The sequence below is a fragment of the Pygocentrus nattereri genome, chromosome 12, assembly GCF_015220715.1.
Source record: "Pygocentrus nattereri isolate fPygNat1 chromosome 12, fPygNat1.pri, whole genome shotgun sequence".
Taxonomy (NCBI): Eukaryota; Metazoa; Chordata; class Actinopteri; order Characiformes; family Serrasalmidae; genus Pygocentrus; species Pygocentrus nattereri.
In genome coordinates, this window is record NC_051222.1 from 15,594,328 (window position 1) to 15,608,707 (window position 14,380).

A 14,380-nucleotide genomic window follows, 5' to 3' on the forward strand; every position below is an offset into this window, starting at 1 on the left:
ACGGTCTCCTGGTTATGGTTCTTTTCGAAAGCGTCTTGTTTTTGAAGGCTTTTTTCTTGTCTTTGAGATGAAGTTTCAGCAGGTGGTCATCTCTGAACAGGCTTTGGGCCTTTCAGTTCTGGCAACATCACCTGTTGTGATGATCTGATCCTGTCATTTCCTCCGTTTCAAGATTTTCCCCCCAAACAATTCACTGCAGCAACGAACACTGATGAGCAAATGGTGGCACAGGTCTCGGGAGTGCATTTCATAGTTGTTAGGATTATAAAAGTTGAATATTTTACAGTTTTGGCCTCTGCCCATTTTTTTGCCCAGGAGTGTATGTATGGTAAACAACTTCCCTTTAAAAGTCCCCAGCAGCCCGTGAAGCATATCCTCACTGTCATGCAAAAGCCTTATATACTATGTGGCCAAAAGTTTGTGGACACATGCGCATCCCAAGCTTGCAAAATCAAGTAAATTAAAAAGGAATTTCCCCCCTTTGATGCAATAACCGTCTCTACTCTTCTAAGGCTTTATGCCAGATGTAGGCATGTTTTTAGTGAGGATTTGATTACATCCAACCACAACAGCATTAATGAGAGTGCTGATGTTGGATGATGAGTTCTGAACCACAAACACTTTTACAACTCACTCAGAAGACACTAGATGGAGCTCCATCACTCCTGGGGAAACAGGTACTAGGCCACACAGCACAGCCCAGTGCTGAGGTCTTTAAAGTCTTCAAACCGAAGCATGGCACTGGCCATCTTAGGCTAATGTTTGGCTGCTCCACCCCGTTTTATTGGTCAATGGCTGATTGTTTACACATCAAATCATGACAATTATCTTTACAGTGTATGAACACTAATTAATCCATCAACTTTACTGTAATGGCTGGTAAAAATTAGGGAGTTTGTTCTTCAGTTACACTTTTCTGCCACTAGGGGTTTCTGCACACACATGGCTAAATATACAAACCCTTTCACGCTTAAGAAAAAAGGATGCATCATGGTCCATGCATTAAAACTATGCATATGGCTGCTGTCGGAACAAAACCTCATATCTCCAAAATGGTAACTTTACAGGAGAAGGAAAAAACATACTTTACTTTTAACGTAAGTCAAAGGAACCAGAATTTTTTCCAAGTAATTTTGGGCCATGTCTTTTGGTCCATTCATCATGAAATTTACACACAATGTAAAGAGCAACAGCCATTTTTAAAATATGTGAAAAACGGAAAAACGTCAAAAATGAAGATGCAAGGCTTTTGACAGCAAAAATAGGTGGGGTTTCCACATGAAACTGAGCATACAGGTGGTAGAGGCAGAACAGAGTGCTGCACAGACTCTGCAGACTGTACACAGTGCTGTTGTTAGTATAGATGGCTCTAGTATTTGGGTAATTTCTCAAAAAAGCATTCCATCACAGGTTAATAATCGCTTCTCTTGAAATACAAAAGCATTACGCTCCTTATTACCTTCTGAAAAAGGTACTCGTAAAGTATCACTTATTACTTCACTTTTCGCTCAATATTGGTAGATAACGTTTTTTTTCAAGCATATTTCTTTAATTAAGCCAAATTATCTGCCAGTAAAGTGAGAAAATTTCACCTAATACAATTAATGAAGTAAAAAAGTAAAAGTAATCTAATAATATTCTTTCTTTACTATTTATTTCCATATAAATTATTGAGTTTTTTGCAGCCATTAAGGTACTCAAAGTGGCCAAATGAGCTGATTAGATATCTTGTTTTCTCGTCTTGCTGAGACTGATAACAAATAAACAACTAATAACATTTCACTGTAGGGCAGTGTTTATAAAGTCTTCATGACCACTGACACAGACCTACATAAACATTTATAAACACTTATGAACACTTAACAGGAGTCATTTCTAATAAAGGCTGCATGTGTTTGTCTACATGCTGTTGACACTATGTGGCCAAAAACATGTGGACACCTGACCATCATACTTAGATGAGCTTGTTGGATCTCCCATTCCAAAACTGTGAGCAATAATATGGAGTTGGACCACTTTTGTAGCAACAACATTTCAACAGAAAGAGCATTTGTGAGGTCAGGCACAGATGTTGATCGAGAAGGCCTTGGCTCACAGTCGACATTCCAATTCATCCCAAAGGTGTTCAGTGGGGCTGAAGTCAGGGCTCTGCACAGGCCACTGGAGTTCCTCTTCATGAAACACATCAAACCCTGTCTTTATGGTGCTCACTTTGCGCATTGGGGCACAGTCATGCTGGAACAGGCCTGCCTCAAACTGTTGCCACTAAGAAGCAGATTATTGTTTAAAAGGCCTTTGAATGCTGTAGCATTAACGTCACCCTTTACTGGAACTAAGGGGCTGAGCCCAAACACTGAAAATCAGCACCAGACCATTATCGCTCCTCCGCCAAACTTCACTGCTGGCACTATGCATTCTGTTAGGCAGACTTCTCCTGGCATCCGCCAAACCCAGAGTCATCCATCAGAAGATTTATTACTCCAAAGAACACATTTCCAGTGCTCCACAGTCCAGTGGCGGCATGCTTTACATCCCTCCAGCCGACGCTTGGCATTGCACATAGCAATCTTAGGCTTATGTGCAGCTACTCATCCATTAAACCCAATGTCATGAAGCTCCTGAAGAACGGTTCTTGTGCTGATGTTGCTTCCAGGTGCAATTTGTGAGTGATGCAACAGAATATAAGCAATTTTTTCATGCTGCATCCTTTGGCACTTGGCAGCCCTGTTCTGTAAGTTTGTGTAGTCTATTGCTTCATGGCTGACCAGCTGACCAGGGTAGATCTAGCAGGACAGAGTTAAGTGGTATTTGGATGGTGGACAGTATAGCAGTGACACCAACATGGTCGAGGCATAAATGTCACATTGGTACAAGCATATCAGGCACTAGACCCAGGTAACTTGGCATCAAAGTTAGCTGATGCTTGATAGAATAAGCCTTTAAAAATGTTTAAGCATGTTTATGTCAGTTGTCATCAGAGGCTTATGTCACCCCCCTTCACTGGGGCTTTTACCCACATCAGAAACTGACCATTGATGAAGGGCTGGGGGCGGTGGGTGGGGGGCATATCCCCTCCTATGTCAATTACAGTTTAACATTCAAATTCAACCCAAAATAGATTGTTGATTCCTTTTCCTAAATGATCATATTTATCATTACTGGGCAAAGTAATGTCAAAATGTTTATAGCAATATGCAAATGCCATTGTAATGAGCAGCATAACCAAACCTCTATACTGATTATGTACAATGTTATTATTCCTGTTGATAATATTATTAAAGCATGAGATCTTAATGTAATATGTGTATTTGTGTGTTTACTTCATTTACATAGTTTTATGTTTCATTTGCTGTATGGCAGCTTTAGCCTCCTGACGTTGGCTCAGCCCAAATATAGCAGATGGGCTATAGTCTTACTGTACACCAATCAGGTGAACCTACAAGGCAGGGATCTCTAATAAAGTGGTCAGGGAGTGTATGATTGAAGTGGTCAGTGAGCTTATTCATTCAAAACTGCACAGGATAAAACATAGAGAGGCATTCGATTCAGTGCAAAGCTAGGATTATAAGGCTCACTTCTAAAACAGAGATGTTATCACCAACACTGCGCATGGAAAAGGTAACAGGGCTGAGAGGACACAGTGAAGCTTTGTGGAAACGTACGTGAGGTTGTAGCGCCACCTGTTGAGTATTATGGGCTACGCATATAGCACTTTATCTATAGCACTCAATTCAACTTTCAGGACAAAAATAACCTAAAGTGGTTTTGACGTTGCAGGATTGACAAGAGGGTTCAGGACCAGTGGCATAAAACATTCAGATTTTTCTTCTCATACTTTTTAAACAATCTAAAAAGGTCCCATTAGGTTACCTTTACATACTGGCACTGGTCTGGATCCAACCACACTGCCTGCTTTTATGGTGCACAATATTTACACTGTTAAACATAAAGCCAGCAAAAGGATTCTTTCTGCAGTGCCATCATTGGCACCACTTTTACTTCACTGAAGAATCTTTCAATGGATGGTTCCTTTTAGTCAACTGAGATGACCATGTTAAAGCGTTAAGAACCTCCACATAACATGTGGAAGCTTTAAAAAAGATTCGTCACACCCTCATAGGCAAAAACACTTGGTCACACATGGTTCTTTAAGGAGCCAAAGGTGTTTTTGCCTAAGGCCTCAACGAAAGAACACTTGGTAAAACCTTCATTTTAGGAATGTAAGACATATTAGAGATTTGATATGACTGGTTTTTAGGGACTAGAAGTCCTCAGATAAACTCCAATATAGAGGTTAGATGGTTGTACATTGGGAAGTTCTTCAATTAGGATTTTATATCAAGCTAATATTTTCAATGATTGGCTTATTTGTTGGTTTATATGTTTGATTTATTGACTGTAATGGGGCCCACACAGCTGTGCAATGTTGTTTATCAGGAATGAAAAAAACAATGTTTATTTTCTCAAATAAAAATCATTGCTTATTTATTATTTTTAAAAAGTCGAAACATCTCAGTATTTGGTGTTTTCGTCTTTCACTGTCACCACGGCTTCCACGCTGTCTGATATCAACTCTATCTCAAGTCCTGCATGGACAGGCCACTTTATTCTGGAACATGCTGAAATGTGTAGCTCCAGATGTTCCTAAAGATGTTCAGTGGGGTCGAGGTCTGGTGGCTGAAGTCTTTAAAGCATCTTCATTCTAAATAATGCAGTCTTGAAGAAGGCCTTTGGGCTCTACATACCTTAAAAAGATGCTTCCTCTAGGGCTCCATAGTAAAGAGAATGGCTCAACTTAGAACATCTGCTTAGTTTCATGCTTAAATAGTTCTATGTAGCACCAAAAAGGGTTCTGCTATTGATACAAGCTTAACATCATAGCAATACACACACACACACATTTTCTAAGCCGCCTCTCCCTCAGGATCACGGGGGGGTGCTGGAGCCTATCCCAGCGGTCAGTGGAAGGCAGGATACATCCTGGACAGGTCATCAGTCCATCGCAAGGCAGATCATAGCAATAGTAGAACCCTTTATGGTGCACAAAATGCTTCTAGAACCCTTCCCTTTACTGAAGAACCCTTAAAGAACCATCTTATTTAATGGTGCACCACAAGTCACTCATATGTCTTTTCTTATGTGTCCAGTTTAAATTTTGCCATAATTTGCACTACAATTCCTTCTCGTATATGTTTTGAGGTACTTCGCTGTAAGAACACTGCCAAACTGTGGGAGCCTCATTTTTGCATGGTCACTGTGCGCCATCTGGTGGACATTTTTATATATACGTAGCAAAAGCGTCACTGCCTTGTTGCAGTTAAGGTGGAACAGAACTCTTCAGCATCTTCATTCACACAACCAGAGCTGCCTGGAGGCTCATATGCGTTTCCAAACACCTCGTACTTTGACTTTAACTAATACATCATACATAGAGAAGCTTTTCACCACAAAATTCATTTTAAACAGGCAGCTCAGGGCTGGCTTATTAATAGTTTGTGGACAGAGAAGCAAAGATCGTTTTGTTCAGGTGGATTAGAAAGACTGTGGTGGGCTTCACAACTCAGGGAGGGTGGTCTCGCTTTTTCATCGCGCTCAGTTCCCGTCCAGACCTCAGATCACTATCTGTATTTATGTGCTCTTTCGGGCCTGAGCTCTGCTGTTCTTGTACAGCGTGTCCTCGTTTCGCTATCCAGGCTTTCCACTTCGAGGTCAGCACACTGACATCCTTCATTCGCCGCTTAATTTAATTGAGTCTCTATTATCACGTCCGAGGCGGTCAGTGGACGGGGGGGCTGCGCTGACCCCTCACTTCACTCTCCTTTCCAGGGAGGTTCAAAGCGGCTGGCCGCAATATGTGAAGCCGGTTCATCCGTGCGCCTGCGATGGGGGCGGGGTCTGTGCGAGGGGGCGGGGCTTGGGAACTCAACAGCATGAGGCGAGTAAGTCCGTTCCACCTTAAGAGGCTCGAAGAACCGCCTCCGCAGCAAAGCGGCGGCACTCAGCTGTCTGACTTCAGCTCTGTCAGCCTGAGAGAAACAAACTGTCCTCCACAGCGGCCCCGCGCTCTCCCAACAACCCCACTAACCCCACTGAGGCTGCTCAAACACACAAAGCAGAAATGAGCCCGATATGAGCTTCTGCAGCGACACGCAGAACAACGATGACCACACTGAAGTAATACAGACACAGACAGACAGACAGACACACAGACAGACACAGACAGAGTTATACTGATACAGGAGTTATACTGCACTGTTAAAATATGTCTTCTAAGAATTTTAAGTCTATTATAAATGATGAGTTAGGTACATAGCTGGTTATATATATATACATATATCATCATATCACTTTACAACCAAATGTTTTCAACTTTATACAAATTCTGACCCACAAAATAAAGTTTATTCTAAGTTACAAGTTTCCTATAAGAATCCCAGTGTAATAACTTTCCAGTGTAGGTCTATAGTGCCGTTATTACTCCTTTATAAAGACTTAAGATTTGTATTGAGGATCTGAGAAGAGGAGGTGAAAGACAGAGTGAGGAGTGAGAGTCTCTTTGAAGGGATAAAAGAGAGAGAGAGAGAGAGAGAGAGAGAGAGAGGGAGAGAGAGAGAGAGAGAGAGGGAGAGAGAGAGAGAGAGAGAGAGAGAGAGAGAGAGAGAGAGAGAGAGAGAGAGAGGGAGAGGGAGAGGTGGAGAGAGAGGTGGAGGGCTCTGCTGTGATTAATGCCGGTGGCGGCGCTCCAGGCCTCCGCTGCGTGGAGCTGCGCACGAGGAGCCCGGGGCCGTCTGATCAAAGGAGCTACAGGAAGGGGGTGGTCCCGGCAGGGACACATAAATAGGGAGCCGGGAGCTGCACGCTGAGAGAAAAGGAGAAGCTGAGCAGAGGAGAGACAGACGGCGGAGGAGGCGCTGGTGCTCTGAGGAGAGTGGAATAAAAGCTTCAGCAGAACTTCAGTCCAGAGCTGAGCGAAGAGCAGCACCTCTTATTAATTACTTGGCGTCCTCGGCGAGGCTCTGCACTGGATTCTCTCTTCAGCCGCGTTTAGACTCGTTATCAGGCTGCGAGCTCCGCACATCTGGACTTGTCGAGTTTTCTGGACTTTGTCTTCTTTCAGAAGAACGAAATAAAAACACTTCTTCGCGTTTTCTGGTGCTGAAGGAATATGCTGGGTTTTGTGAGTGTGCTCCTCGCCGCCGCGTGCGTTACGGTGGCGCAGAGCGCGTGGGAGGAGACCACGGTGGTCCCGGTGCGGCTCGACCCGAGCGAGACCGAGACCCTCAGCCCTGAGGCGCGGGACAAAGAGTCGCAGAAGCTCGTGTTCCGGCTGGACGTGTTCGGGAAGCAGGCGGTGCTGGAGCTCGAGCCCGACCGGAGCTTCCTGGCGCCCGGCTTCGTGTTCCATGAGGTTGGCCGAGCCGACGAGCGCCGGGAGCCGGACAGCACCGCGGGGCAGGAGCGCTGCTTCTACTCGGGGGCGGTGCGCGGGGAGCCCGAGTCAGCCGCCGCCGTCAACGTGTGTGACGGCCTGAGGGGCGCCTTCTACATTGGCGGCGAAGAGTTCTTCATCCAGCCCGCCGGAGCCAACGCCATGCACGGAGACCTGCACGTTATCCGCCGGAGGAGCCGAGGGGGAGGCGCCGGGTCCAAGTGCGGCGTCAACGAGGAGGAGGAGAAGGTGCCCGAGCTCGGGGGAACAAGTCCAGATAAGAAGAGCGGCTCCATGGGCTCTCAAGGTAAACATGTTTCACATGAGAAGAAAGCTTAGCAGAGCTTGCGCGAGACTTCAGAGTGCTCCGAGAAGGTCAGAGAAGACCGATATATCGTTTGTGAATCGATACTGAAATGTATCGCGATAACGATTTGCAGCGCTCGAACAGCTCAAACAAGTCACTAAATATCATTGTTGTTAGGAGCTGGCTGAGGCTTACATGTCGCACAAGTCTTGGATGAATCAAATCCACACAATCTGACAAAAGTTACTTATTTTGCTCATCAATTTACATCAATTTTTAACCAGTTCACATTAGAGGTTCAGCCATGTGTTTTTCATATTTTCTAGTTTTCGATTCTTCATCCGGCTGAGTTCCTTTTTTTCTTGGTCTTTTCTAAGATACACTCTTTATTTAAATTACTCTCTAAAATGATCACAATGCGGTTTTATGTCCATATTGTGCAGCCCTAGGGGAGACCTGTTTTTCCCTATGAGAGACTACTTTACCCTCCGGTAAACTCTGTAAACTCAATGACACCAGCACATCCAGACTGCACTTGGCGCATACTGACTGAGTTTGGCAGGCCTGAGGGCTCTCTGTTGTCTGGCGCAGGTTTCCAGCTGTCACTGAAGTTTCTGCGAGATGCTCCTCAAAACGTTCCTGAATTTCCTTTAAAAAGAGCCCATTTTCAGTAGTTAAAGCTTGCTGTGGAAGTGAGGTTAGGGTTAAATGGAAGAAGGCAGAGGAAAAGTAGGGTGGGCAGAGTTCTGAGAAGGCGGGAGGGTCTGAGCTGGTGAGGCGTGTAAGCTCGCCTCCTGATACCGCGTGCGTAGGTCAGCACCGACAGACATTTTCTCCAGGAGGATTGTGGATGGCGCAAGCTTTCTGCCAAGTTTCCCCCTTGAATAAGCCCCAGTTAAGGAAACTGAAGCTGAGTGATGACAGAGGTTCTACGCAAGTTTTCTCTTGCTGTACTTTTCAAGTGGCAAATTGAGTAGAAAAAGGATTTTATTATTAGTGCCCATGACGTGTCCCTTGTTACCTAACAGCTGTCCCATATCACTCTTTTTCAAACTAATTTAAATATGTTATACATCAGTATTTAGTAAATGGAAATTTAGGAATAGATTTGTTTTTCAATGACTAACGTCAGTATACTGTGCTTGTCTTTTTCAGCACACCATCGGTCCCGTCGCTTTGTGTCCACCCCACGATATCTGGAGATCATGATAGTGGCAGATCAGTCTATGGCAGAGTTCCATGGAGCTGGGTTGAAGCCTTACCTGCTGACCATTATGGCTGTTGCCTCTCGCCTTTACCGCCACCCAACCATTCATAACTCCATCTCACTGGCTGTGGTGAAGCTTCTGGTGGTGTACAATGAAGAACAAGGACCTGAGGTGTCCTCCAATGCTGCCCTCACCCTGAGGAACTTCTGCCAGTGGCAAAGGCAGCACAACCCTCCCAGTGATCGCAACCCAGAGCATTACGACACAGCAGTGTTGTTCACTAGACAAGTAAGAAGCAACTACATAGTGAACAAACATTCATAAATGAGGTGTTTGAAATAGGTGAAATCTTTACATATGAAAGAGGTGGTCTTCAATTTGTTTCTTTTTTTTTTCAGGATTTATGTGGTGCTCATTCTTGTGACACACTGGGCATGGCTGATGTTGGCACAGCGTGTGATCCTGACCGAAGCTGCTCCATTATTGAAGATGATGGACTGCAAGCAGCATTTACTGTAGCACATGAGCTGGGTAAGACTGAATACTCTGTCAATGTAATTAGAAACTTATCAAATCTTGTACTGTAAGAGAAAAAGTATTAAGATACAAGCTTGATTTTCATTTTCTTATAGGTCACGTGTTCAACATGCCCCATGACGATGCCAAGCAGTGTGCTAGTGTCAACGGTGACCACTGGAGTTCTCACATGATGGCTTCTACTCTTTCCAACCTGGACCAGCTGCAGCCCTGGTCTCCCTGCAGTGCCTTGATGGTCACTACCTTCCTGGACAATGGCCATGGCCAGTGTCTGCTGGACAAGCCCCAGAAACCTCAGCAATTACCTCAGGCTCTGCCAGGCTCTGTGTATGATGCTGACCGCCAGTGTCGTCTCACATTTGGAGAAGAGTCACAGCATTGCCCGGACCTGAGCACCACCTGTGCTGCTCTGTGGTGCACTGTCACCACCACAAATGGTCTGCTGGTCTGCCAAACCAAGAACTTTCCATGGGCTGATGGAACACCATGTGGCCGTGACAGCTACTGCATGGCAGGCCAATGTCTGAGCAAGAGTGAAGCCGCCAGCTTTCAGGTAGGCACCATTTGGTTTTAGTGTTTGTGCTAGAATCTTGATTCCAGTTTTAGTTTGCTTCAAGCCTTCATGTCTGATGGTTTCTTTCTCTTGTCATTTTAGACTCCAGTAAATGGTGGATGGGGAACTTGGGGACCTTGGGGGGAGTGCTCACGCACCTGTGGTGGAGGTGTGCAGTACTCTTTCAGGGACTGCAACAATCCCTTGCCCAAAAACGGAGGCAAATACTGTGAGGGTAAAAGGATTCAGTACCGCTCCTGCAATACAGAGGTCTGCCCTGACAGCAATGGTAAGAGATGCAGTCCTTTGAAAGTGAAAACACTTAATCACTTCTGCATTTGACCTGTAGCTAACATGAATGTTCGATCTTCTGTGCAGGTCTAACCTTCCGTGAGGAGCAGTGTTTGGCTCATAATGACATCTCCTCCCAGGTGTCATTTGGCTCAAGTGAGGGTGTGGAATGGGTGCCGAAGTATGCTGGTGTATCACCCAAGGACCGCTGCAAGCTGGTGTGCAGAGCAAAGGGAACAGGATACTTCTTCATCCTTAAGCCAAAAGTGAGTAGGCAATCCATGCTGAAATGATTTAAGATTCTTATTGTAGATTTTAAATAGAGACATTGCATAAAACATGGTTTCTGCTGCCCTCAGGTGGCCGATGGGACACCCTGCACTCCCGACTCCACCTCAGTGTGTGTGCAAGGCCAGTGTGTGAAGGCTGGGTGTGATCGTGTGATTGGCTCAAGCAAACGATTCGATAAATGCGGTGTCTGTGGAGGGGATGGATCTACTTGCAAGAAAGTGTCAGGATCACTGGACCGTGCAAGGTGAATAAATGACCTTATGACCAAGTGTGACTTTCTGACCTTGTGATAAAACCAGGTTAACTAGTTTTTCTTCCAAATCTCTTTGACTTTTGAATCTTACCTCTGTCTTTTTTATGATTTCAGGCCAGGTTATCAGGATGTGGTGACAATCCCTGCTGGTGCCACCCACCTTGACGTCAAGCAGCGATCCCCTGGTGGTCGTCGCCAGGACAACAGCTACCTGGCTGTCCGCCGGCAAGATGGCACCTACCTGCTAAATGGGGACTACAAGCTTACAACTCTGGAGACTGACATCTCCCTACGAGGTGCACTTCTGCGCTACAGTGGATCCTCAGCCACCCTTGAGCGCTTGCGCAGCTTTGCTCCTCTTCCAGAGCCACTAACAGTCCAGGTATTGTCGGTGGGGGACTCTCCTCGGCCCCGCGTCAAGTACAGTTACTTCGCCCCACGTCCTGCTTCCTCTCCATCTGGTTCAAACCGACATTCCATCAATGCCATCAGAGATGCCGGAGGCGCAGAGTGGACCCTGCGTGAATGGGGACCATGCTCGCAGACCTGTGGTGAAGGTATCCAGATGAGGGACATCCTTTGTCTAGATGCCAAGGGACAACCATCAAAAGACTGTCCCGAAGAGCTACGTCCTATTTCTTCTCAGCTGTGTTCCACACATGCTTGCCCGTCCTGGCAAGTGGGACCGTGGTCAGAATGCTCCAAGACCTGTGGCCGAGGCTTCCAGAAACGTCCTTTGCGCTGCGTGAGTCACGATGGTCGTACCTTGTCCCATGACAGCTGCAACGCAAAAGATCGGCCACGGCCCCTGTTGAACTTGTGTACTGAGAGTCCCTGTTAAGACTGGCTAGGACTAAAAGCAATCTTGAACGACTGTACTCCTGCTAGTTGTTACTAAAGCAGAGCAACGCAGGTTTTTTGGGATCTAAAGGGCCCCTTATGACGGTGACTGCAATCAGCCTCCATCCAGTGCTCCCACTCCTCCAACACTGGGTACAGGGCACAAAGCTGGCACACTATGTACCTGTAAAAAATGCTGAGATAGAGGAACTATAAGGACACTATAAGGACACCTCTGCTGCTTTAGGAGCTGTTGTCATGCATGTAGGTCTTTGAGTGCGAGTGCGTTTCAAGTGAATGATTGTATGAAAAATTCTAGTCTATGTATTTGTATTTGACTGTCTGTCTGAGCTGGACTGGATAGACAGGTTTGCTTCTCTACAGGAAATATGTATATATGAGAGGATCCACAGAATAACAATAGGTCACTAGGGAAGTGAACATATAGGAACCTATTAGCATTTGGCTGGGTTAGGAAGCAGTAGTTGTGACTTAGTAAGGGAGTCCTTAATAAAGGGCCAACAGGCAGTAATCCTACTACTAACCTTTTTTGTTACTAGCATATGGAGCACATATTGTATGGATGCACTCCACATTTCACCTCACCTAGACACACAAGCTGCTATCATACACCTCAACAGGTGCTGCGCATTTGCCTTATAGCTATAGCTGCACAGTTAGGTTGATATTGCTACCAGTTTTCTAAGCCATAGCCCATCATGAGGGAACAAAAAGATGGAGGGGGAGAGAGGCCAAAGAGCAAGTTTTTTGTATCTGAGGAGCGTGTGTGTGAGTTACAGAGTGAGAGTGTGTGTGTGTGTGTCTATGTGTGTTTTAGAAGGCATATTTGGAGGTGGGTGAGGGACTTCTCTCCTGCTACTACTTCATAAGTAAGTCTCTCGTGCCTTCCGAGAAGGTGTCATCGTAATGACGTATTTCTTTTTGTACAGAATATCCAAACCTTATTTATTTTTGTACAGCCTGTTTAATATAATCTTGTGGCTTTTCTATTATTATTGTATTTCTATTTGTTATTATAATTATTGAAATAACAGAAGGATGTAGATTATATTAGAGTATTTATACAGTATTATATATGTGGTCTTAGGTTTATGAATAAAATATCACATTGACCTGTGGCCAGATGTCACTGATGTGTCTTATTGTGGGCTTTGGTGGTGGGATGTAGGGGGAAAACATGGACGTCATGAAGAAATGGAACTATTAACTATTACAGTTACTTAATTCTCCTTCAAGGTTTGAGTTTACAGAAGATTCCAGTGGTGACCATTGGTTTGTTTCATGACCAGCAGGAATGTTCACAAGGCACTTTCTGCAACTCTTCTTACAACATAAAATATAGCCATTGTATTTACTATCATAAATTATGAAAGAACCTACATGTGTCTTCTGAGTTTCAATGTTTAATGCTGATATTTGCTCAGTTACAACTATAGTACAACTTTGATATACTGGATGTACTGTCACACGTCTTACTTTTAAGCCTTTTTTGACCTATGGAAATTGCTATTGGGTTGCTACAGAAACCCACAGGTACATAGAATAATGGAAACAACACATCAAAATATTCATACTCACTGGCCAGTTTATCAGGTGTGTCCAGTCTGGGGGGCCAGTGTAGCAACAGATTTTCCATCCCACCAAGCAATAGCATACCTGATCACTTGCTTGAAGACTGACCAACTAATTAAACAAGTAGAATCTGCTTGTTTGAAATAAATAAAATCTGCAGCCACTCCATCCCATTTAGATAAAACTGGTTGGTGGTTGGTGTAGTGATTAACACCTCTGCCTTCTACACTGTAGACTGGGGTTCAATCCCTATCTGGGTGAAACACCCTACACTATACCAATAAGGGTCCTTGGGCAAGACTCCTAACACAGCCTCCCCAAATAACACAGCCTACCTGTGTAAAATGATCAAATTGTAAGTTGCTCTGAATAAGAGCGTCAGCAAAATGCCATAAATGTAACTTGGCACCCCCAATAAATATGCATTTTGAAATGGCTGTACACATATCACCCCCCCCCTCCCCTGTCCATCAATGATAAGGAACCACCAAAGGACCACCACTCACCAGATATTAACCAGACATTAATTGACTCACCAGTCTCATCACAGCAGTGACCAATGCCTAAGTGGGTAATCAGGATAGTTGGGAAAATTCCTGGTAGGCCAGCAGAGTTTTGGGTCAATTACTGTAAGCTAATGTATTAATTCACACATCTTAGCACAAGGAACACCTAAGTGTATACACCATTCAGGCATAACATTACGACTGCCTCCTTGTTTCTATGTTCATTGTCCATTTTATCAGCTCCACTTACTGTATAGGTGCATTTTGCAGTTCTGCAATTACAGACTGTAGTCCATCTGTTCCTCTGATATTTTGTTAGCCCCCTTTTTTTGGTAAGAACCCCCATGGACCCTCACAAAACAGGTACTATTGTGGAACTGATAAAATAGACAATGAGCATAGAAACAAGGAGGTGGATATATATATATATATATATATATATATATATATATATATATATATATATATATATATATATATATATATATATATATATATATATATATGTGTGTGTGTGCTCCATGTGAGTGTAGGCAGTGTTGTTGGAGTTTTTACACACATCGGTGTCAATG

General features: G+C 44.4%; 1 protein-coding gene across 1 annotated transcript; it reads left to right on the forward strand.

Annotated features, from left to right (window-relative positions):
• The first annotated feature begins 6,854 nt into the window (after window positions 1-6,854).
• Window positions 6,855-12,823, forward strand: adamts1 (ADAM metallopeptidase with thrombospondin type 1 motif, 1). The gene is made up of 8 exons (XM_017701903.2): window positions 6,855-7,736; window positions 8,892-9,232; window positions 9,343-9,475; window positions 9,577-10,034; window positions 10,137-10,323; window positions 10,413-10,591; window positions 10,685-10,860; window positions 10,984-12,823. The coding sequence occupies exons 1-8, from the start codon at window positions 7,166-7,168 to the stop codon at window positions 11,708-11,710; spliced, it is 2,772 nt and encodes a 923-aa protein (XP_017557392.1). The 5' UTR covers window positions 6,855-7,165; the 3' UTR covers window positions 11,711-12,823.
• The last annotated feature ends 1,557 nt before the right edge of the window (window positions 12,824-14,380 follow it).